Below are 21,310 nucleotides of genomic sequence, written 5' to 3'. Positions count from 1 at the left end.
GCACCGACTACATGGTGGTCCCTTGCCGTCACACTTGATATGCCGCGTTCTGCATCGCTCGCACGCAATGTTCGACCGTTTGGCCCGTCCTGACGGGTCTTCTGTCGTTATCGCCATACGCTTTTCGTTTAAAAATTTAGCGTAAGATCTACACAGCCCGGGTTTATATTTTTTCCCAGCTATCTACTCCAGCTTGGTGTGTTCCAGCTGCTCCGCGGTCTGGGCCACCGGGGCGGTTGAGTCGTCCTTAGGCTTGGCCCCCGGGTATCTGGAGCCTCTGTCCTTGACCTTTTTGACCTTCTTTTTCTCCTCAACAGGAGCAGGGTAGCCCTTGGCCTGTGCTTCCTGGAACTCTGGAGACTCCTTGAAGTCCTTGATGATTGGGGCTAGGAGCTCGTTAATGGCGTCCGAAACACCCGTCTTGAGGTCCACGGGACTCAGCTTCTCGGTTCGGAACGCCTCTTTCAGCTCGTCGAACGAGTGGTAGGTCACGTCACCGCCAAACTTCTCTGGTCTCTGGATCTCAAACTCAAATTTACCCTTGCCGTGTTTGAGCTCGTAAATTGGAGCAACAACAAACTCCACAAACGACAACAAGCCGTTCTCCTCAACATTTCCCGGAGCACAGAACGCAGAAGCAATCTTCTTCTTCACCACCTTTGGCTCCTCCAAAATGTCAATCTTGGAGTTCGGGTCGGAAGCAGACATCTTGCCTCCTTGAGCGAGTCCTGGCACCATCGGGTTCATCAAATGCGCTCTTTTGCTGTATCCCAAGGACTGGAGGTTCTCCTCTGCAAGAACAAAAATCTTTCTCTGGTCCACTCCTCCAAACTGGGCGTCCACGCCCAAATGTTGCTCGTCCAGAGCCTGCATCAACGGATAGATCAGTCCAGACAACAGCGGGTTGGCCACCTGCTTCACCACGTCCGCACCGGCCCTCTTGGCGTCGTTCTGCGAAACAATGTTAGACAGACGGAAAATGTCCATCGTGTACTCCGCGCTCAGCTGGTACTCAGATCCAACCACAAACCGCAGCTTCTCAATAGGAACGTTGATCGACTTCAAAATGCTCTTCACCACCAGCTCGTAGTATTTGGCTCTGTAGTTGACCACCTCCAAAGGCGCCTTCATGTTGTCCAGGAAAGCGTGCAGGTCGGCCAAAAGAACCGTCACCTCGCATCCTGCCTTGAGGAAATGCGCCAGCTTGGTCATTGGAACAAAGTATCCGCAATGGGGCTTACCGGTCGGAGCAGTACCCCAGTAAACGCGGAGCGGTCTTTTTTCGACCTCCAGCACGTTCTTGATGATCTGCGGATTCAGAACCTCCTGGAGGTTCTTGGTGATCCACTCATATTGCTCTTGGGGATCGGTAACTGTGTCTGACATTGGTGACTGAATTAAATTTTTCAACAATTTTTGGCGACGCTTGTACAGCTCCCTGAAATGAAGCGTCGATCGACGCAGGAATTACTGTCTACAGAACAAACTCGTCTATAAACCACTTGTGAAACCGGTAATCAGGCACCAGTTCCGGGTGGAACGATGAGCCTAAGATATGGCCCTGTCTAACACCAACAACCATCGACTTGCCACTGCGTTCGACCCGCGAAATGACCTCCACTGGCGCCTCGTTCTTGGTGTACACTTTTGCAACCACCGAGCTGTTTGACCCCACAACAGGCGTTTTCCCAATAACGTCCGTCACTGTGGGTGCCCGAATGAACACGCACTTGAACGAGCCAATCCCTGCTGCGGGAAAACTCAGTTCTTGGTCAAACGAGTCGACCTGTCTGCCAAACGAGTTCCGTTCAATAGAAACGTCTAGTCCGCCAATAAGCTCGTATTTTCTGTCTCCCAGCTGCACTTTGGTGTTGGTCACATGGTTGGCTATCAGAATGAGACCCGCACAGGTTCCCCAGACCCCAATTGTCCCGGACTGGATCAGTCTTGCAAGCGGTTCCAACAGTTTGGTCTGCTGTAACAGCAGCGAAATAGTTGTGGACTCGCCGCCGACAAGGATTATCCCCGCCAGACCGTCCAGATCTTTTGGCTCGCGCACTTTGCGGCTGGAAAAACGGTACTTGGAGTATTCGGGAGCAGAATTTAGTTGCACAAACAATTCGTCCAGATGGCCCAGGTGTTCTCTGAAAGAGCCCTGGAGCGATAGCACGCCAACAACGACGTGTCTCTGAGGGGATTGGTGAGTCATTGGCAGTGTCCGCTAGCGGGAAACGTCGCCTTTTATCTCTTACTCGCCCTTGCATATCCGATATCACAAGTACGCGATAATCGGAAATCGCAGGTCGCCCTGTGCTAACAAATACGTTCTCGGGAAAGGATCGCTTAACACAGCATTATAAATAGGGCCTGTTGTCCCGCTGTTGTCCTCATTGCACAATGACCAAGTCCACATTCCAACAAAAGGCCGGTTTGGCCCAAATGCTCAAGAACGGCGTTATTATGGACGTCACCAACGTCGAGGAAGCCCTTATTGCTGAGAAAGCGGGAGCTGTTTCTGTGATGGCCCTGGAAAGAGTTCCTTCCGATATCAGAAAAGAAGGGGGAGTTGCTCGTATGTCTGATCCACAGATGATCAAGGCCATCATGGAGGCTGTGTCGATCCCGGTGATGGCCAAGGTCAGAATCGGCCATACGGTGGAGGCAGAACTTTTGGACGCGCTGGGGGTGGACTTTATCGACGAGTCGGAGGTTCTGACCGTTGCCGACAGACAGTACCATGTTGCCAAGAACGATTTCGATGTTCCGTTTGTGTGTGGAGCCAAGGATCTTGGCGAGGCTCTTAGAAGAATCGAGGAAGGAGCAGCCATGATCAGAACTAAGGGAGAAGCAGGTACTGGAGATGTTAGCGAAGCCGTTTTCCATATGAGAAAGATCACAAACGACATTGCCGATGTTTTGAAGGTGTGTTCGGTTTTGAAAGAGTCTCCAACCGATGCTCAAGGCCTGAAATATTTGGAAGAGCTGGCTACCAAATTCAGAGTCAAGAAAGAGACCGTTTTGGAGCTCGTTAAAAGCGACGGCAAGCTTCCTGTTGTGAACTTTGCTGCTGGAGGTGTTGCCACGCCTGCCGATGCTGCTCTTTGTATGAAGCTGGGCTGCGACGGAGTGTTTGTTGGGTCTGGTATCTTCAAGAGTCAGAACCCTGAAAAGCTGGCCAAGGCGATCGTGGAGGCTGTGAACTCGTACGACGAGCCAAAGAAAGTGCTGGATTCAAGCTTCAACCTGGGAAAGCTCATGTTCGGTGTCCAGGTGAGCGGACTCAAGGAAACGGAAAAACTGTCTGTGAGAGGATGGTAATTACTCTACGTATATCTCTTTAACGTCTGGTCCAAAGAAGCAGAGCTGTAGATGTTGCGATCAGCAAACGGGTTCTCGACCGGTCGGTAGCTGATGGAGTGGTCGCTTGTCTTGCGGGACGCGTAGGAGCCGGACTTTTGCGTAAAAGAACCAGAGTCCGAAGAATAGGAGTCGTTGAGAACCAGCTCTTGAGGGTATGGGATTTCCAGCTTTTCGGCCAGAGCGCGGTTTTGTTTGGTGTGCGAGACGCTAATCACGTCGTTGAACGGATCCTCGGGGAAACTTGGCAGCGAGTCGTTGGAAACGTTCTTGATCTCGATGGCAGACTTGGAGTACGTTGGCTGCTGCAGGTCGAACTTGGAGTCGAATGGATCGTCTCTCTTGAAGTCGAGCTTGGACAGGACCTGCTGCTTCTTTCTGAGCTCCATTTCGTGTTTCTCGTACAGTTCGAACACGCTTCCTGCCACCAAAGAACGACAGTATTTCCTGAGCGTCATATGGTGGCGACCGTGCACTGTGGGCACAATGTAGAACGAGCCCAGCACGGCCAGAATGTTCTTGACTGTGAATATGAGCCAAACGACAAACGAGAACGTCATGAACGAAAGAAGCACGGCCTCTCGTTTGTTGGACTTGCCGATCTCCACGACGATCTGAACGATATCGCTGGACGTGAACGAGTTCGAGATCGAGTATGCGATGGTGGCCCCGTTCAGGATCTGTCTTGGGGTGTCGGCAAAGAGCCACAGGTAGATGCTAAAATGGAAGGATCTGTAGATCGTCAATGCTGCCCAATCGAAGGTGGACTTTGTAGTTGAGCGTTCGTAAATGCAAAACCGCTCGTACGACTTGAGCGAGTGGATTTGGCGCGCCATGTCGTTCAAATGCGACCGCACAATGCTGTTTGTTTTATAAATATGGGCCCCATAGCACCAGTTGGCGATCATCCACACCATGGAGAGTCCGATACAGACGGTAAACACGACCCGATACACCAACAGAGGCACGTAACTGATGGCATGGTAGCTGTCCCAGTCGTTGAGAGCGTAGATCTGGATCAAAGTGTAAATATCTGAAGCCAAAAACCCGATCGACAAACCAAGCTCGATTAGCATGCCAACGTAGCTGGCAAGAGTCCAAAAGTCGAACTTCTTGTAGTCATGTTCTTCTCCCAGATCCGCAAACGTGATCTCGTCCGTGTTTCTAGAAACCAGTTTCAACGTCGACATCCTCAAAGACACGCTTAAAGACCTGAGCCTCGATACAAATATTCAACCCCTTTTATATTTTCTTCATTCCTTTATTGTTTGGGAAACGTCTCAGCACAGCCCAGATATTACTTTTTATAGAAATGCCGGGATCTACAGTACATGGTCGAATTCGCGAACGGCACTAATGGATTCTAGCTCCACGCATTTGGACAGACTGGATTCCAAGCTTGTGCGGTCGCCTGTTAGTTCGTAGACCTGGGCCAAATTGTAGTAGATCTCGCTGATCTGGAAGTACCGGTAGTTTGTGGTCAGGGATTCGAGGTAGTTCTTGCACCGCGAAACAGCAGCCATTTTGTCCATCTCGTTGGTGAAAACGGACGGTTTCCCGGAAAATAGCACCAGATTCGCAAACCCAAGGATCCCTTCCAAATTGCCGTCCTCCTTTAGATCCAGCGAAGCCTCCAGCTCCTGTAACGCTTTCTTATTGTTCAGGTTGATCGACAGCTGTCCCAGTCTCGAATGTGTTTGATGTGTTTCGGAACCGGCGTTCACCGCCTCGAAAATGCACCCTTCTGCGTCGTCTGTCATTTCCTGCTCCTCAAAAAGCTTGGACGTCCACAGCCAGATCTCTTGTACAATCCGGCTTTCTTCCGTGTCCAGGTTCCGAGCAACGGCCACAGAGGCCGTCTTTTTGTGTTTGCCCGACCGGATCCGCTGCAGGATCTTGTTCTTGTTGGTGTCGCCAGACCGGCCGTTCGCGTCGCCAATGCCACCGGTCCCGCTCGAGCTCGCATCCGCGCCAAACAGCTGGTGCACCACCTCGAAGAACATCGGCATGCACTCCACGGCCTCAAACGTGTCCTGATCCGCTCCAACAAGCGCAACGTACGTCATGAACATCTGCACAATGTCCCGCTTGGCCTCGATAGTTAGGTCGGTGCGAGGGTGGATCGAGGACAGCTGCGACTTGAGGTTCAAAACCACCTCCGAGCTGATCTTCAAAGACTTGTCGAGATTCTCCTCGGTGGCCGAGTAAACAAGCGTGATCACGTTCAGGTACTTGATGTTATCCGGGTCGATCTTGATTGCCGCCTTGAGACTCTTGAGGGCCTCTCTGAGCCGTCCCAGTTTGATCAGCGAAACAGCGTGGTTGAAAAACAAATCACCCACCTGTTTGTCGGAATGCTCCACGGAAGCCGACCGCAGAATGTTGATTGCGCGGTCAAAGAACCGGAACGTCTCTTCGAGTCGATTATTAAGGATTTCCGGGGTGAACGTGTGCAAATAGCACAGTTTCTGAGAAATCTTGCCCAGCTTGTACCAAATAGAAGTGACTCTGCGTATCAACAGCGCAGAGTAGGGTCCCGGACCCAACAAGTTCGAAAGCTCGGTCTCGACCGTGTATTTGAGTTGTCCATACCAAACCAAAACCTGGTCGTAGAGATTGCGTTGTAACTTCTTGGACAGAAGAAACTCGAGAACAGCGCTGGAAATGTCTATTGATTCGATAATATCCACATGTTTTCCGTAATTCTGTATTCTTCGTTCGTGATCGTAGTTCAGATACACCTTGTATGCTGGAACTAGGGTATCCGGGTCGTCCTTGCTGATGGATGTGAGACACCAGAGCCTTATGATCGGGATATTCTGGTACGATTTGTATAGTCCTTGCTCGATCAGTTTTTCCACGGGGAACTGGCCATGAAACTTCGTCACCAGCATTATCACTGTCTCCACAATGATGTCGATGTCCGAGTTGGTTTCTGTGGCCTTTGGAAACTCCAGCTTCGAAAGAAACTTGATCACGGCGGCCTCGAACGATATTCTGAGTTCCTGGTTCGAGATCCCCAACACTTTGAATCCAATAAGGTGTTGCACCATCACACCGAACGATGTGGTCGGCTGCTGTTTGGCCAGCTGCAAAAACTGGCGATCAAACTCCTCTTTGGTAGAAACATTTTGGAACACCGTGGACGACAGGTTGCTGATTACCCCGTCGAAACAGTCCCATCCGACGATATTTGTGCTGGACGGGTACTGTTTGAGATGATTGACCCAGACGTCGAAATACGCCGAGAGATTCTCCGTTGTGAGCAGTTGTTTCATAAAAGTCATCAATTGCAGTTCATCCACGGGTCTTTGTTGGAACAGCTGGACAAACCGGTCCGGATCGGTCCTGGACAAGGATACGTCGCTGATTTTCACATCCAGATGGGCGTCTGTTGCGTCGGCGGCTTTAGCGCCAGAAATCTGGCGAACAACGTTGAATTCGTCAGTTTCCACGGTCATGGCCAAAGAACAAAATTATAAATAATGTAATCTGTACCACTCCAAACACCACAAGGAAAAAAAAAATATAGCCATATTGTCTTGGAATACTGACTGGTCGCAAGTGATGGATCATTGGCCGTTTATAAACCAACGTTCCCCGGCACTATACAGAAATTAATCACTAGAGACATGTCTGACCTGAACAACATCAATCTCAAGACGCGAGGACAGCGAAGTGCCAGTGACGACAAGAATTTCTTTGCGTCGAGCAGAGACTTCTCTTTGTTTTCGCGTCTTCCCTCGTCTGCTCCGTCTTTCACGTACAACAATCTGCCGAGTTTCCGGAACGTGAGCTCGTTGTACGACAATCGACAGCCTTCCACGAACTCCAACGTGGGGAACGTGCCGTTTGTCCCCAGAGAAGCCATGTTGAACGACAACTTTAAGCCTTCTTCGCGCGGCAGCTCGGGCATATCGAAGCTGGGTACCAAAACAGTCGACCCCCAGAAACTCACCCTCACCACAAAAGCTGCCCCCGCCACGCCAGAGGCCGATTTCCTTGACTTTCTGAAATGTTTGCTCCTGATCCTGTACCAGCTGGGAAAGAAGGCGGCTCTTTGGGCAGTCTTCCTGCTAACACTGGTTGGCAACCAGGTGATCAAGCTTGTGGAGCGCATTCCGGAGCCCGAGACCGCTGTGGTTGACGGGATCTCCAGCACGCCGATTAAACGAGAAATTGACGGTATCACTGGTTTCTTAAACAAAATGGTTCCAAACAGTCTGTCCACGCCTCTAGGACATGTCGTCAGCGAGGAGGAAAAGCCGGTTAAGTCGTCGAGCAGCAAGATCAGCCAGCTTGCCTCGAAATTGAACGAATCCGCGGTCAACAAAAAAGATTACGGGACGTTCTTCTACAAGCCAACAACGGCCCGGCCGGACCTGGACATCGAGGCGATGTTCCTGAAATCGAATCTGAGCAAATCAGCCGACAAAGAAAACTATAAATCCGTGGACTCATCGCAGGAGCTCCAAAATAAAGCGTCCCAGATCACTAGCTCGTTGCGGACCATGTTTCCGCTGGCCAAATCGGTGAAAGACAACAGAAGCACGTCTCGGTTCCAGAACCTCGAATGGCTCAAGAAGGACAACGTGGACTACGTGGAGAACCTGGAATCCAGCGACCTGTTCAAGGAGTACCAGAAGATCATGCAGGAACGGACCAAGATGCAGGAACTGATCAAACTCACGAAATCCAGAGACTCCACGAAAGTGCGGCCGTTGAGCAGCGATCAGCTGGCCGTTGTGGAGAAGTTCTGGCGGAACCCGGACCCTCGCAAACTGGTTTCCAGTGCGTTCAACATCGACATCTACACCCGAGACCTTAAGACTCTGGCCGACCGCAAATGGCTCAACGACAACGTGATTGACTTCTACATGAGTCTTATTTGCGAGCGGGCGAAAAACGACCCCTCGTTGCCGCAGATCCACATCTTTTCAACGCATTTCTACACCAACCTGTCCACGAAGGGCTACTCGTCGGTGAAAAGATGGACCAAGCGGGCCAAGGTGGACGTGACGAAGCTGGACTACATTTTTGTGCCAATTAATCTGAACCAGTCGCATTGGGCGCTGGGCGTGATCAACAACAAGGAAAAGGCGTTCCAATACTACGACTCGTTGTACGGAAACGGCGAAGACGTGATTTACAATCTGGAGCAGTACATGGTGAACGAGACGAAAAAGTTGTACGGCGATTCGATGAACGGCATCGACTATTCGCAGTACGACTCGTTCGAGTCGATGAAGACGCCCAAGCAGGAAAACGGGTTCGATTGCGGAGTGTTTGTGTGCACCTTTGTGGACTATCTCTCGCGGGAACGGCCGTTGATGTTCTCGCAGTCCGACATGAAGAGTCTGCGAAGACGCATGGCATACGAACTGTGTATCAAGAAGCTCATCGATCATTGAGCAATTGTATATTAATCTTTGACCTTTATGTTTTGCAACGTTTCTGTCAGCTCGTCGATCTGCTGGTTCTCTTTCTTTTCTTCTTCTCTTTCGACCTTGGCGATGGCCTCTGCCTCCTTCTTGACCTTTTCCTCCAGGTCCTTTTCTGTTGGATGGACATACAAGGCGTTTTCCTTCAAGGCCCTTTCACCTTCTTTGACAAGTGAATCCAGCTCTTTTTCCCAGCCAAGCAGCTGGACAAGCTTCTCAACGACCAAGTCGCAGCTCTCCAACAGCAACACGTCCGATTTGCGCGGATTGCGCTCGAAATCGCCGCACTTCTCGCGGTTGATCAGAACCCGCGTGGCTTTTGTGCTCACCTCGGCAGGAAGCCCAGCAAACGGGTACACGGCGAGCGACGTGCCCGCCACAATGGCCAGATCTGTCTTCGAGCTCGAGTCCTCGTCCCATAGATCGAAAAATTTCGCCGGTAACGCCTCGCCAAAGAACACAATGTCCGGCTTCACATAGCCTTTGCATTTGGCACACGTTGGAATCTGCGACTTCATCTGCCGTTTCAACTCGCTGGTCTCCATCTCCCAATCGCAGTCGATACAGTGGTTCTTTGCAAACGAGCCGTGCGCCTCGACAACGTACTCGTCGCGCACGCCGGCAATCCGCTCTAAAGTGTCAATGTTCTGCGTGTAGCACCGTTTCAGCTTCTTCTTGTCCTGACACAGTCTGACGAAGTAGTGGAACTTGCTGGGCACAAACTTGCCCGGATACAACTCATCTGCCAGCGTGTAGAACGCCTTGGGACTCTTGCGGAAGTAATCGATGTCAAACACGGCCTCTGGATACGGCAGGTTCAGTTTCTTGAGGTTGGAGTATAATCCTGTCTTTGGCGACCGGAAGTCAGGGATCCCACAGCTTGTGGAAATACCCGCGCCCACAAAGAACGTCACGGAAACAGAATCCCTTTTCAGCACGGCGGCCAGCTTTTGCAGTTTCTCGTCCATAATCAATCGTGTAGCAAGATCTGAGACACTGGCTTAATATTAAACGTTGCGATTACGTCATCCACCTCAAAATAATTAGAGGCTCGAGATTTTTCAGTCCAGTGAGTAATCATGAAGCAAAGAGTCAGTGCTTTAGACCTGCGGTTGCTGGTGAAGGAGATCGCCGATGTGATCCTGGGAACTCGGCTGCAGAATGTGTACAATTTGGTGACAAACAGCCGGTCGTTTCTGCTGAAATTCAGTGTTCCTGATGCAAAGGCCAATTTAGTGATCGAGAGCGGATTCAAGGTGTATTTGACCGAGTTCCAGCGGCCAACGACCCCAGAGCCGTCAAATTTTGCCGCCAAGCTCAGAAAACACATCAAGTCCAAGCGGCTGTCGAATATCAAGCAGGTCGGCACAGATCGTGTGGTTGTGCTTGAGTTCGCAGATGGCCTGTACTACCTGGTGTTGGAGTTCTTTAGCGCCGGAAACATCATTCTGCTCGATGCAGACCGCAAGATCTTGTCTGTGTTTCGATTGGTGGACGAGCACGAGAACAACGACCGGTACGCTGTCGGAGTCACCTACACGATGTTCGACCGGACATTATTCGAGGACGAGCCAAAGCGAGAGGCACGGGTTTTCACCGCAGAAGAGGTGACTGGGTGGATCCGCGACGCTTCGGAGGGCCAGAAACCGCTCACTTTGTCGAAATTGCTGTTTTCGAAAGCCGCATACCTGTCGTCTGATCTGATCCAGATCGAGTTGGCGAAAAATTCGGTTGCTCCGTCGTTGAGCAGCGTCAAGCTGCTGGACGACGCTGCTGCGGTCGCAAACGTGGTGCGGGCGCTTAATTCGTGCGAGAACCAGCTCTCTGCGCTCGACAGTGCCCCGCCAGGCTCCGTTTCTGGCTACATCATTGGTAAACAGAACCCGTACTACAAGCCGGAGCAGGAGGTTTCGTACGACAACCTGGAGTTTGTCTACGACGAGTTCCATCCGTACGTTCCAGAACACAAACTCAAGGAGGACGTCAAGATCGAGCAGGTTCGCGGCTACAACAAGACGCTGGACAAGTTCTTCAGCACGCTGGAGTCGTCAAAGAGTGTTTTGAAAGCACAGCAGCAGGAAGCCAACGCGGCCATGCGGTTGCAGATGGTGAAGGACGACCAGCAGCTCAAGATAAAGAAGTTGGAGGATCAGAAGGTGTCGAACTACCAGAAAGGAGAGCTGATCACCGTGCACAGCTCGGCAGTGGACCAGTGCAAGCAGACGATCCAGACTTTGTTAGACCAGCAGATGGACTGGAAGAACATCGAGAAGCTGGTTTCAATGGAACAGAGAAGAAAGAACCCGATTGCCCAGATGATCAAGCTTCCTTTGAACCTGGCCAAGAACGAGATCACCGTTATTCTTCCGCAGGACCAGTATGACGACAGCAGCGACTCCGACAGCGAGGACGAAAACGCTCCGGCCACCGTGGACGTGACGATCGACCTTGGATTGACCGCGTTTGCCAACGCAACGCGGTACTTCGACGCCATGAGAACCGCCTCGGACAAACAGACCAAGACGAAACAGAGTGCGTCGTTGGCCATCAAAAACACAGAAAAGACAATCATGAAAGACATGAAGAAGATCCAGAAGAAGGCCCAAGAGCCGTCTGGGTTGAAACAGATCCGGCCCAAGTTCTGGTTCGAGAAGTTCTTCTGGTTTGTTTCCGGAGACGGGCTGCTTTGTATTGCTGGCCGTGACGATACCCAGACGGATCTAATTTATTACCGATACTTCAACAAGGCGACCGACGTGCTGGTCTCTAACGACCTGGACGGACTTAAGGTGTTTGTGAAGAACCCGTTCAAGAACAAGGACATCCCGCACTCCACACTGCTTCAGGCCGGAACGTTTTCGTTGTCCACGTCGAAAGCGTGGGACAACAAGATGGTGGTGAGTCCTTGGATGGTGACGGGAGCACAGGTGACCAAGAAAGACTTTGACTCGAGTCTTGTGCCGGCGGGGATGTTCAACATCAAGGGCGACAAGACGTTTCTGCCCCCGTGCCATATGGTGATGGGATTTGGGCTGTTGTGGCTGGGCGATCAGGAGACCGCAAAGAAGTACGAGGACGCGGCCAAAGCGCGGAACGAGGACGTGGGGCTTGAGATTGCCAGCCAGGACAGCAGTGTGGACGAGAAAGTCGCGGAGCTCACCAGTTTGCTGGAGAAAATGGGTGTTGAGGAAGAACAGCAGGAGAGCGGCGGAGAGGCCGTGGAAGAAGTTGTCGAGGAGCCGTCAGAGCCGTCAGAGCCTGCAGAGACAGCTTCTCCGGCGGTGAACACAAATGTGCGTGGTAAGAAGAGCAAACTCAAGAAGATCAAGCAAAAGTACAAGGACCAGGACGAGGAAGAAAGATTGCTCAAGATGGAAGCTTTGGGAGTTTTGAAACAGAAAAAGGAGACAGTCTCGACAGAAACGCAACAGGAAATCGTCAAGCCCGTGGACAAAGTGACCAGAAAGAAACAGCAGGACTCGCGTTTGCTCAGAAAGCTGATTTCGGAGCTCGAGGACTCTGGAGAAGACGTGGAAACAAAAGCGTACTACGAGATTGTTTCCGGTCTGATCAGCGCTCCGAAGCCAACAGACACGATTGCCAATTGTATTCTGGTCTTTGCGCCATATAGCGCGCTGACAAAATACACCTACAAGGTGAAAGTGCAGCCGGGACCATTGAAGAAAGGAAAAGCTCTTGGAGAAGCCATGAGAGTACTACAGTCGCAAACACAGTCGCTGAAAAAGGACAATGCTCCATGGACAGACTCGAAGAACCTGATGGAAAACATCAACCAACAGGACTCGTTGCTGAACATCACAGTTTCGAAACTAAAATTGTCTGGAGGTGCAAACGATAAAAGCAATGCAAAGAAGGGCAGAAAATAGATTTTAGATAACTCATTAATTCAGAATCCTTGCTGTAAACGGTCAGAAATGTTCTTTCTGGCAAAATTGAATGCACTGAGAAGACCCTTCTCTGATAGATCGATCTTGATGTTGGTGTTGTCTTCGGTAGGAGGCTTGGACACTCTGGATGCGATAACACTTGGGTCTGTTTCCAAAACAATCCCGTCGTCAACAGTCTCGTCAATTGCCAAAATCACCATGTCGTAGTTCTCTAGGATGGACTTTTTATCGATCTGGTTTCTCAAAATGATCTCCAAGGCACCAACCAATCCTTGGAGAACGTTGTATAGCAAGTTTTCGTTCTCGTTGAGGTCTCCGAGCAAGTAAACGGCGGCGTCCGCAAACTCTCTGTACACTACCACCTTGTTTTCGAACAATATGATGTCGGAACTGAGCTTGAAGGTCTTTTTGAACAAGGAGGCCTCGAAACTGGCCTGTTTCTTTTCACTGGTAATTAGCTCGTCATCAGAGACTTTATGTGGCGGATGGTAGTACTTTGCAAATAACCGCTTACCCTCGTTGTCCAGAATGATGGTCGCTTGGACCGAGTAAAGAGAAACGTCAAAAGGCATGGCGTTATAAATTTGTTTTTGTTATGGACGTGTTAATCTCTTGATCGAAAAATATTAAACTAGGTGCGAGGTGTCTGGTGTCTGGAGTACGGCCTGGGCATGCGATCCTTTTTTTATAAAAGGTGGGTGAATTTTTCCTCCTTCTTTTGTTTCCGTCTATTCTCAAAGGCTAAAACTATCCAATTTCCCACAGAAAACAAGAGGAAATTCAAGTCGAATATAGCGCCAGTGAATCTTGATCATCATGTCTTACAATAGACAGCTCAATTTGATTTCTGACGGATCTTCTGGCGAAGAAGATGATGACGAATTGATCGACTACCCTTATGAGCGGTCGAAGCAATATCGATCTAACGCCTACGATTCAAAGTACTTCACTGACGAAGAAAGCAGTACCGGATTGTGTAAGATTTCCCCCAGAAACTTATCCTTATAAAACAGCATTTACTAACTCCAATTCTCATAGCGCCAAATAAACGGCTGCCGTCAACCAGTTCCAAATCGCCAATTTTAAACTCGCCGCTAAGTGAGAAAACAACACAACCGTTCAGTGCATTCAAAACTCCATACATAAACACAAGCAGATGGAACAACATCGACAGGCTGGGTGACGTGTTCGGTGTCAAGAGCTTTGCCGAAGCTGAGAACCCTGGCGAAACTTTGGCAGAAAGAGGTGTCACAGACTTGTACGATACCTACTACGACCCGTATCCAGCATGGACGCCAGATAATGAAGTTCCAATCTCCAAACAGCGTATCGAGTCCATATTCATCCATCTCTCCAGAATCTTTGGCTTCCAGTACGACAATACAAAAAACATGTATGACTACCTGATGAGAATGCTGGATTCAAGAGCTTCCAGAATGGGCCCAACCACCGCGCTTCGAACTTTGCACGCAGATTACATCGGTGGAGTCAACTCAAACTATAGAAAGTGGTACTTTGGGTCTCAGATGGACGTTGATGATACAATTGGTTTCACAAACCAAAAAGCGAAAAACATCAACTATTCATTGGAAGAGTCTCAGCTCAGGTGGTCCCAGACTATGAACTCGTTTCTTCCTGAAGATTGCGTCATTCAATTGGCAATCTACTTGCTCTGTTGGGGAGAGGCAAACAATATAAGATTCATGCCTGAATGTCTTTGCTTCATCTTCAAATGTTGCGCTGATATTTTCTACTCGTTGGAGTTCACAAAAGAGATTCAGCCCATCACCACTAATTTCCTCGACCATGCAATCACACCGTTATATGAGTACTACAGAAATCAGCTTTATGAGAAAATTGGTGACAAATGGGTTCTCCGTGACAAAGACCATGCTAAAATCATTGGATATGACGACATTAATCAACTTTTCTGGTATCGCAAAGGTCTAGAGAAGATACAGCTTGATACCAAGGAACATCTTATGGATTATCTCCCGTGTGAAAGATACCTGTATCTGAACAGAATTGTTTGGAAGAAAGCTTTCCAAAAAACATATCAAGAACATAGAACCTGGGTCCATATCTTGGTCAATTTCAACAGAATCTGGAACATTCACATCGGGGTCTTCTGGTATTACACTTGCTTCAACTCTTACACTTTCTACACAGAAGATTATTCGATCGCAAAAGACAACCAGCCAAGTATTTCAGCAACCTTGTCTGCTTTATCTCTCGCTGGTTCAATTGTTTCATTGATCAACCTGATCTCCTTGATTGGAGAAGCCATCTTTGTTCCTCGTAACTGGGTTGGAGCTCAGTCTGTTTTCTGGAGAATTGTGCTAACTTTGACCTTCATCACGGTGTGCTTCTGTCCCTCCTTATACATTTTCTTGATTTCGGGGCTTTCAGTTGATGATCCAATAAGTCTTGCTATCTCAATTTGTCAGTTCTTGTTTTCCATTTTTGTCGTGATATTCCAGTCTGTTGTTCCTCTTTCTTCTTTGGCAGGAAACGTTAGATCAGAGAAGAAACGAAGATATTTACCTGCAAAATTCTTTACAGACTCCTTCCACGAACTGAAAGGTAAGAATCTGCTGGCATCCTATGGACTATGGGCTGGTGTCTTTATTTCGAAGTTCATTGAATCTTATTTCTTCTTGACATTGAGTTTGAGAGATCCGGTTCGTGAACTGAGCATCATGAAGCTTAACAGATGTGTTGGAGAATACTACCTTGGTTCGTTTTTGTGTGAAAAGCAGCCGTCCATTATTTTGGCATTGATGCTGATCACCGACTTGCTGTTGTTCTTCCTAGACACTTATCTCTGGTACATTGTGTGGAATGTGGCCTTCTCCGTTTGTCGCTCGTTTTATTGTGGTGTTTCTATATGGACACCATGGAGAAATATGTTCATTCGACTGCCGAAACGTATTGCTTCCAAAATTCTGTCCCAGCAGAGCATCTCTGCTAGCAGTGCTGCAAAGAGAAAAGCCATGGTTTGTCAAGTTTGGAACTCTATTGTGGTGTCAATGTACAGAGATCATCTTCTCTCGATCGATCATCTTCAAAACTTGATTTACCAACAGGCTTGTACCGCAGACGGAACCGTTTTGCTCACTGAACCACGGTTCTTTATGGAACAAGAAGATGGAGAAAGTCCTCACAAAAATGGGGAAGTGCTGGATCCAAACTCTGAAGCAAGCAGAAGATTGACGTTCTTTGCCCATTCTCTGTCGACTCCTATTCCTAAACCGCTACCAATTGAGCAGATGCCAACATTCTCTGTTTTGATTCCTCATCACTCCGAGAAAATCACGTTGTCTCTTCAAGAAATCATCAAGAAGGAAGACGAGTACTCTAATGTGACTCTTTTGGAATATCTGAAACAGCTTTATCCTTTGGAATGGAATAACTTTGTGAGAGACACAAAGTTGTTGGCAAAAGAGTCGGAAGCCAACGCAGGCAATGCTTCGGCTGATGCTATTAATGACTTGGCTTTCTACTCCGTTGGGTTTAAAGCCGCAACTCCTGAGTACATCTTGAGAACCAGAGTTTGGGCTTCTTTGAGATCGCAAACTCTTTATCGTACCATCTCTGGATTCATGAACTATTCTCGTGCTTTGAAACTGCTTTACTCGGCTGAAAACATCAACGATTCGACAGACGAGCAGAAAATGGAAGAAGCCAGTGTCGTTGAACAGCGTAAGTTCAGAATTGTGGTTTCCCTTCAGAAATTAAAAGATTTCAACGCAGAGCAAGACGAGTGCAAGGAATTCCTGTTGAGAACTTATCCGGAACTGCAAATTGCATACATTGACTATGACATTGACCCGGAGACCAATGAAATGAACTACTACTCGACTTTGATCGATGGTAGCTGCGACATTATGGAGAACGGATCCAGAAAACCAAAGTACAGAATCAAGCTTTCAGGAAACCCAATCTTGGGAGACGGAAAATCCGATAATCAAAACCACTGTTTGATCTTCTGCAGAGGAGAGTACATCCAATTGATTGATGCTAATCAAGACAATTATCTGGAAGAATGTATCAAGATCAGAAGTATCCTGGCAGAATTCGAAGAGCTGGCCCCACCAGCGGACCCATATCTCGAGCCAGTTGAAGACGTTAACGATCTGCTACCATCACCCAAAAACCCTGTTGCAATCATTGGAACAAGAGAGTATATCTTCTCGGAAAATATTGGTGTTCTTGGAGATGTGGCAGCAGGAAAGGAGCAAACTTTCGGGACTCTGTTTGCGCGTACCTTGGCATATGTTGGAGGAAAGTTGCATTACGGGCATCCTGATTTTTTGAACTCGATCTTCATGACCACAAGAGGAGGTGTCTCTAAATCTCAAAAAGGATTGCATTTGAACGAGGATATCTATGCTGGTATGAATGCTTTGTTGCGTGGAGGAAGAATCAAGCATTGTGAATACTTCCAATGCGGAAAAGGTAGAGACCTTGGATTTGGTTCTATCTTGAACTTCACAACCAAGATTGGAGCAGGAATGGGAGAGCAAATGCTTTCTCGTGAGTACTTCTATCTTGGAACGCAACTTCCTTTGGACAGATTCTTGTCTTTCTACTATGCGCATCCTGGTTTCCACTTGAATAACGTCTTCATTCTGCTTTCTTTGAAAATGTTCATGTTATTCTGCATCAACCTTGCGGCATTGACAAACGATTCCATCATTTGCGAATATGACAAAGATCGGCCGATTACCGATGTGAGACAGCCAGCAGGCTGTTTCAGTTTAATTCCAGTTATTTCATGGGTCCAAAGATGTATCATGTCGATTTTCATCGTGTTCTCCATTTCGTTCATTCCATTGTGTGTCCAGGAACTGACAGAAAGAGGTGTCTGGAAATGTTTCACAAGACTCTCCCGTCACTTTGCCTCGATGTCTCCACTGTTTGAAGTTTTCGTTTGCAGAATCTACGCTCAATCTTTGGTCAACGATCTTGCAATTGGAGGTGCAAAGTATATTGCAACCGGAAGAGGATTCTCCACAACCAGAGTGTCTTTCTCTGTTCTATACAGCAGGTTCTGTTTCGAGAGTCTTTATTTTGCTTCCACCATGTTCCTTATGCTTCTCTACTGTTCCTTGGTTATGTGGAACGTCGCCTTCCTGTACTTCTGGTGTACTGTGATTGCATTGTTCTTGTCGCCATTCCTTTTCAATCCAAACCAGTTCCAATTCACCGAATTCTTTGTTGATTACCGCAACTTCTTGAGCTGGCTGACTGGCGGAAACTCTTCATACAGAAAGGATTCCTGGGTGACACACGTGAGAATTTCCAGAATGCAATTGACTGGAGCCAAACGGAAGAAGCTTGGTAACAAGGGTGACAATCTCGAGTCTGATTACAAACGTCCATCGTTCTTGACAGCCCTGGTGGCACAAGTTGGGTCCAGATTAGTTGTTGCTCTTGTTGTTGTTATTGCCTATCTTTTTGCCAATGCACAAAATGAGTACAGAGCTGGCGAGCCATCGAACTCGCTCTTACGTCTTGCCTTTATCACACTTGGTCCGATTGTGGTGAATGCTGCTATTCTTCTTGCGCTGTTCCCGGTTTCTTTGATTCCAGGGCCACTTCTTTCGCACATCTTCAAGGGCTTCCCCGACTTCATTGCCAACATTGCGCACATCTTGGGTTGCATCAACCATTTCTTATTCTTTGAGTTCATGCTTCTTTGTCAGAACTGGGACGTTTCGAAGTCGATCTTGGGGATCTGTGCATCTTTCCTGCTGCAGAGCGTTATATACAAGCTTTTGACCATCGTTTTCTTGAGCAGAGAGTTCAAGCACGACAAGTCGAACAGATCGTGGTGGTCTGGAAAATGGCTGACTTCTGGACTCGGATGCCATACTTTGACACAGCCAGGACGCGAGTTCATTTGCAAGATCATCGAGATGAGTGTGTTTGCGTGCGATCTTGTCACGTCCCATTTCATCCTGGTGTGTTTGTTCCCATTTCTGTTTGTTCCATACATTGACAGCTGTCACTCTTACTTGCTTTTGTGGCTCAAGCCACGGAACCAGATACGGAGACCTGTGTTTTCTCCTGGAAAGCGGCGAGCACGGACGCGGATCACTGTTGCGTACTTCCTTTTGCTGGTGCTAATTTTGCTTGTGTTTGTTGTGCTTTTTGCCAGTCCCGTGATACTGGCCAAGGTGTACAAGCTGGACTTTGACGAGTATCTGCCTGAGATTTTCTCTATTCTTTTGCAACCGGAGGAGGTGGTCAACAGAAGAAAAGGTCTGAAGAACTACACTGCACCAAAGAAGCACGGTTGATATATTTGTGGTTAAAATGAAATTCAGTTCCAGATTGATTTCAAGTTCTGAGACGTTTTCTGTTCGATCAGGGCGAACAGTGTGTCCACCGTAGAGCTTGGGATGAACATAGAGGCTATTGAGAATCTCGGAGTCTTGACGAAGGATTGGACGTGATTGACGATGTTGTTTATTAGAAGGGATTGGTCTGATTGCAAGTAGTTGATGGAGGCTTCGAGGAAGAACTCGAGGAATGCTGAGTCGATGCCTGATTTAGCAAAGAGCGAGGTGTAAACCGAGTTATCCAATTGAATAACATAGTTATAATAAGATTTTCTTTCGTTTTCAGGTTTGCGGGATAGTTCTGTTAAAAACAGAGCTGATGGGGACGCAGGGAAATTATCTGGTTGAGGCAATTGCGGGAGGTCTACTTCGTCCAGCTTGAGCATCTTGGCTTCTGGGAGGTATCCTGGTGGGATTTGGCGCACTTTTTCGATCGGGATCTCGATCCATTCGGACTCTGACTCGGTTATCTTGGAGTTTACCAGCTGCAGGTCATTTATAACTGTTTGATTTGAAGGGTCGATCTCCAGCGCGGAATGGAGACACGTTTTCGCCTCCTCGAAGCGCAGCAGCTCTCTAAGCGCCGTGGCCTTCCTCCACAAAAGTTTCACCTTTGTCTTGTCGTCCGGAGCCGTTTGGAGCAGGCCCTGGTTGCATGTAGTTAGGGCCCCCTGGTAGTCTTTAAGGTTCAGGTACGCCATGGCCTTGTTTGAGTAGAGCACGGAAACCGCAGGGTCAAGCAGGATGGCCTCTGAGTACAGTCTGGCAGAGTCCATGAAGTTTCCTTTCTTGAATGCGTCGTTTCCACGGGCCTTCAATTCGTCCACGCTCATGGTTATTTATTGGCGGTTATACAAGAGTTATTTTTTTTTGAAATATTTTTTAATGTCGCAGGACCTGAAAGACGAGCTGGACGCTCTCGAGGCAATCTACCCGGGCTGCTACGACTACATCAGTCCGCTCGTGTACCGCTTCCGAATACCCCAGTACGAGTACATCAGCATCAAGATTCGGTTCACGAACGAGTACCCGGAGCAGATCCCCAAGATTCTAGACGTGAGGTGTGACCGGCGCGGGTTCGACGAGAAACACGTTGCCGAGCTGCTGCAGGAGGTGCTGGACTCGATCTTTACGCCGGGGATTGTGTGCATATTTGATTTTTTCACCGAGTGCGATGCTATTCTATATAACGGAGACGACTCCGAGGAGCCAGCAGAGGCCGTGGTGGAGATCTCGCGGTTCCAGTCTGAGGAGCCAGAGGAGGCCGAAACGGTCGACCAGCCAGACACGGAGGAGCTGGCCGACCAGCTGGACGAGTCGTTGTACGTCGACTACAAGTACGACGAGGCCAGAGAACGGGCCAACGCCAAGTCGAAAAAAGTGCAACCGGCCAGGCAACTGGACCCGCTCGCGAATTGGTCGATCTCGGAGGCCATCAGCGACCGCAAGTCGACGTTCGTTGGGTTTGCGCGGAGCGTGGACTCTGTCGAGGACGCATTCGAGTACCTGGACCTGCTCAAGCAGGATCGAAAAGTTATGAAAGCGTCGCATAATATGACCGCCTGGCGCATCAAGAACCCGCACACCGGCGCACAGTACCAGGACTGCGACGACGACGGCGAGACCGCGGCGGGCGGACGCCTGCTGCACCTGCTTTCGATCATGGACGTCTGGAACGTGATGGTGGTGGTGTCCCGGTGGTTTGGGGGCACGCACATCGGTCCGGACCGATTCAAGCACATCAACGCCTGCGCAAGAGACGCGATCGTCAAGGGCGGGTTCGAGATAGCAGAGGGCAAGAAGAAGAAGAAGAAATGAGCGGTTATGTCTTTCGCTTCTTGACGGGCAGCTCGATGTCGTCGTCGTCCTTCCGCTTCGCAAACCGGCTGCCTGCTCGCAGAGCAGCGATCCCCGTGGCCGGTGTCTCTGTTTCCTCGGGCTTGGGCTCTTCCTTGGGTGGTGCCCTGAGCCGTGTGATCTGCTTCGGCTCGATCATTTGATAAATCTGTGTATAACCAACCGTTTTTATTCTGGCCCTGCGTGCTTTAGCTCTTTCCCTAACAAGATCGGCCATGGGCGACTTCCACTCGCTCAGGTCGACGAGCTTCTCTCTGCCGACCGCCTCTTCGTCCACGGGACCCTTCTCGTCGGCCATCCGCATGAACTTCATGTTCTTCACCCGCGCAGATAAAGACATGGTGACGGTTATTGGGGTTATAAATTTTTAGCTAAAAAAATTCAATTTATTTTTCTGGCC

The 21,310-nt window shown here is 49.0% G+C and overlaps 17 protein-coding genes and 1 pseudogene across 18 annotated transcripts; 7 read left to right on the top strand and 11 right to left on the bottom strand.

The window, feature by feature from the left end:
- Nucleotides 1-183: 183 nt before the first annotated feature.
- OGAPHI_003663 (uncharacterized protein) lies at nt 184-1,386 on the bottom strand (the record flags this gene model as incomplete). Its single annotated transcript, XM_046204660.1, has 1 exon — nt 184-1,386. One exon carries the CDS (start codon nt 1,384-1,386, stop codon nt 184-186), a length of 1,203 nt encoding a protein of 400 aa, XP_046060682.1.
- Nucleotides 1,387-1,474: 88 nt separating this feature from the next.
- On the bottom strand, nt 1,475-2,209 carry OGAPHI_003661 (uncharacterized protein; the record flags this gene model as incomplete). Its single annotated transcript, XM_046204658.1, has 1 exon — nt 1,475-2,209. The coding sequence occupies one exon, from the start codon at nt 2,207-2,209 to the stop codon at nt 1,475-1,477; it is 735 nt and encodes a 244-aa protein (XP_046060680.1).
- Nucleotides 1,611-2,192, top strand: OGAPHI_003662 (uncharacterized protein; the record flags this gene model as incomplete). Its single annotated transcript, XM_046204659.1, has 1 exon — nt 1,611-2,192. One exon carries the CDS (start codon nt 1,611-1,613, stop codon nt 2,190-2,192), a length of 582 nt encoding a protein of 193 aa, XP_046060681.1.
- Nucleotides 2,210-2,387: 178 nt separating the features above from the next.
- Nucleotides 2,388-2,906, bottom strand: OGAPHI_003660 (uncharacterized protein; the record flags this gene model as incomplete). The annotated part of the gene is made up of 1 exon (XM_046204657.1): nt 2,388-2,906. The coding sequence occupies one exon, from the start codon at nt 2,904-2,906 to the stop codon at nt 2,388-2,390; it is 519 nt and encodes a 172-aa protein (XP_046060679.1).
- On the top strand, nt 2,398-4,136 carry OGAPHI_003659 (annotated as a pseudogene). Its single transcript has 2 exons — nt 2,398-3,314; nt 3,644-4,136. Coding segments are annotated over exons 1-2 (1,410 nt in total).
- Nucleotides 3,324-4,547, bottom strand: OGAPHI_003658 (uncharacterized protein; the record flags this gene model as incomplete). The annotated part of the gene is made up of 1 exon (XM_046204656.1): nt 3,324-4,547. One exon carries the CDS (start codon nt 4,545-4,547, stop codon nt 3,324-3,326), a length of 1,224 nt encoding a protein of 407 aa, XP_046060678.1.
- A 132-nt stretch (nt 4,548-4,679) lies between these two features.
- On the bottom strand, nt 4,680-6,818 carry OGAPHI_003657 (uncharacterized protein; the record flags this gene model as incomplete). The annotated part of the gene is made up of 1 exon (XM_046204654.1): nt 4,680-6,818. The coding sequence occupies one exon, from the start codon at nt 6,816-6,818 to the stop codon at nt 4,680-4,682; it is 2,139 nt and encodes a 712-aa protein (XP_046060677.1).
- Nucleotides 5,422-6,839, top strand: OGAPHI_003656 (uncharacterized protein; the record flags this gene model as incomplete). The annotated part of the gene is made up of 3 exons (XM_046204653.1): nt 5,422-5,561; nt 5,726-5,966; nt 6,195-6,839. 3 exons carry the CDS (start codon nt 5,422-5,424, stop codon nt 6,837-6,839), a joined length of 1,026 nt encoding a protein of 341 aa, XP_046060676.1.
- Nucleotides 6,840-6,940: 101 nt separating this feature from the next.
- OGAPHI_003655 (uncharacterized protein) lies at nt 6,941-7,747 on the bottom strand (the record flags this gene model as incomplete). The annotated part of the gene is made up of 2 exons (XM_046204652.1): nt 6,941-7,592; nt 7,716-7,747. 2 exons carry the CDS (start codon nt 7,745-7,747, stop codon nt 6,941-6,943), a joined length of 684 nt encoding a protein of 227 aa, XP_046060675.1.
- OGAPHI_003654 (uncharacterized protein) lies at nt 6,990-8,768 on the top strand (the record flags this gene model as incomplete). Its single annotated transcript, XM_046204651.1, has 1 exon — nt 6,990-8,768. The coding sequence occupies one exon, from the start codon at nt 6,990-6,992 to the stop codon at nt 8,766-8,768; it is 1,779 nt and encodes a 592-aa protein (XP_046060674.1).
- Nucleotides 8,769-8,779: 11 nt separating this feature from the next.
- Nucleotides 8,780-9,766, bottom strand: OGAPHI_003653 (uncharacterized protein; the record flags this gene model as incomplete). Its single annotated transcript, XM_046204650.1, has 1 exon — nt 8,780-9,766. One exon carries the CDS (start codon nt 9,764-9,766, stop codon nt 8,780-8,782), a length of 987 nt encoding a protein of 328 aa, XP_046060673.1.
- Nucleotides 9,767-9,877: 111 nt separating this feature from the next.
- OGAPHI_003652 (uncharacterized protein) lies at nt 9,878-12,685 on the top strand (the record flags this gene model as incomplete). Its single annotated transcript, XM_046204649.1, has 1 exon — nt 9,878-12,685. The coding sequence occupies one exon, from the start codon at nt 9,878-9,880 to the stop codon at nt 12,683-12,685; it is 2,808 nt and encodes a 935-aa protein (XP_046060672.1).
- Nucleotides 12,686-12,705: 20 nt separating this feature from the next.
- Nucleotides 12,706-13,278, bottom strand: OGAPHI_003651 (uncharacterized protein; the record flags this gene model as incomplete). The annotated part of the gene is made up of 1 exon (XM_046204648.1): nt 12,706-13,278. The coding sequence occupies one exon, from the start codon at nt 13,276-13,278 to the stop codon at nt 12,706-12,708; it is 573 nt and encodes a 190-aa protein (XP_046060671.1).
- Nucleotides 12,953-19,011, top strand: OGAPHI_003649 (uncharacterized protein; the record flags this gene model as incomplete). Its single annotated transcript, XM_046204646.1, has 3 exons — nt 12,953-13,029; nt 13,537-13,682; nt 13,745-19,011. 3 exons carry the CDS (start codon nt 12,953-12,955, stop codon nt 19,009-19,011), a joined length of 5,490 nt encoding a protein of 1,829 aa, XP_046060669.1.
- On the bottom strand, nt 16,740-18,401 carry OGAPHI_003650 (uncharacterized protein; the record flags this gene model as incomplete). The annotated part of the gene is made up of 5 exons (XM_046204647.1): nt 16,740-16,864; nt 16,974-17,340; nt 17,752-17,956; nt 18,082-18,105; nt 18,190-18,401. The coding sequence occupies 5 exons, from the start codon at nt 18,399-18,401 to the stop codon at nt 16,740-16,742; spliced, it is 933 nt and encodes a 310-aa protein (XP_046060670.1).
- A 23-nt stretch (nt 19,012-19,034) lies between the features above and the next one.
- On the bottom strand, nt 19,035-19,886 carry OGAPHI_003648 (uncharacterized protein; the record flags this gene model as incomplete). Its single annotated transcript, XM_046204645.1, has 1 exon — nt 19,035-19,886. One exon carries the CDS (start codon nt 19,884-19,886, stop codon nt 19,035-19,037), a length of 852 nt encoding a protein of 283 aa, XP_046060668.1.
- Nucleotides 19,798-20,871, top strand: OGAPHI_003647 (uncharacterized protein; the record flags this gene model as incomplete). Its single annotated transcript, XM_046204643.1, has 1 exon — nt 19,798-20,871. One exon carries the CDS (start codon nt 19,798-19,800, stop codon nt 20,869-20,871), a length of 1,074 nt encoding a protein of 357 aa, XP_046060667.1.
- Nucleotides 20,872-20,875: 4 nt separating this feature from the next.
- On the bottom strand, nt 20,876-21,250 carry OGAPHI_003646 (uncharacterized protein; the record flags this gene model as incomplete). The annotated part of the gene is made up of 1 exon (XM_046204642.1): nt 20,876-21,250. One exon carries the CDS (start codon nt 21,248-21,250, stop codon nt 20,876-20,878), a length of 375 nt encoding a protein of 124 aa, XP_046060666.1.
- Nucleotides 21,251-21,310: the final 60 nt, after the last annotated feature.

This window comes from Ogataea philodendri (assembly GCF_020536065.1).
Source record: "Ogataea philodendri strain CBS6075 chromosome Unknown scaffold2, whole genome shotgun sequence".
In the NCBI taxonomy this organism is placed as follows: Eukaryota; Fungi; Ascomycota; class Pichiomycetes; order Pichiales; family Pichiaceae; genus Ogataea; species Ogataea philodendri.
The sequence above is the reverse complement of the archived record's forward strand: the minus strand, read 5'-3'. Positions and strand labels throughout refer to the sequence as shown.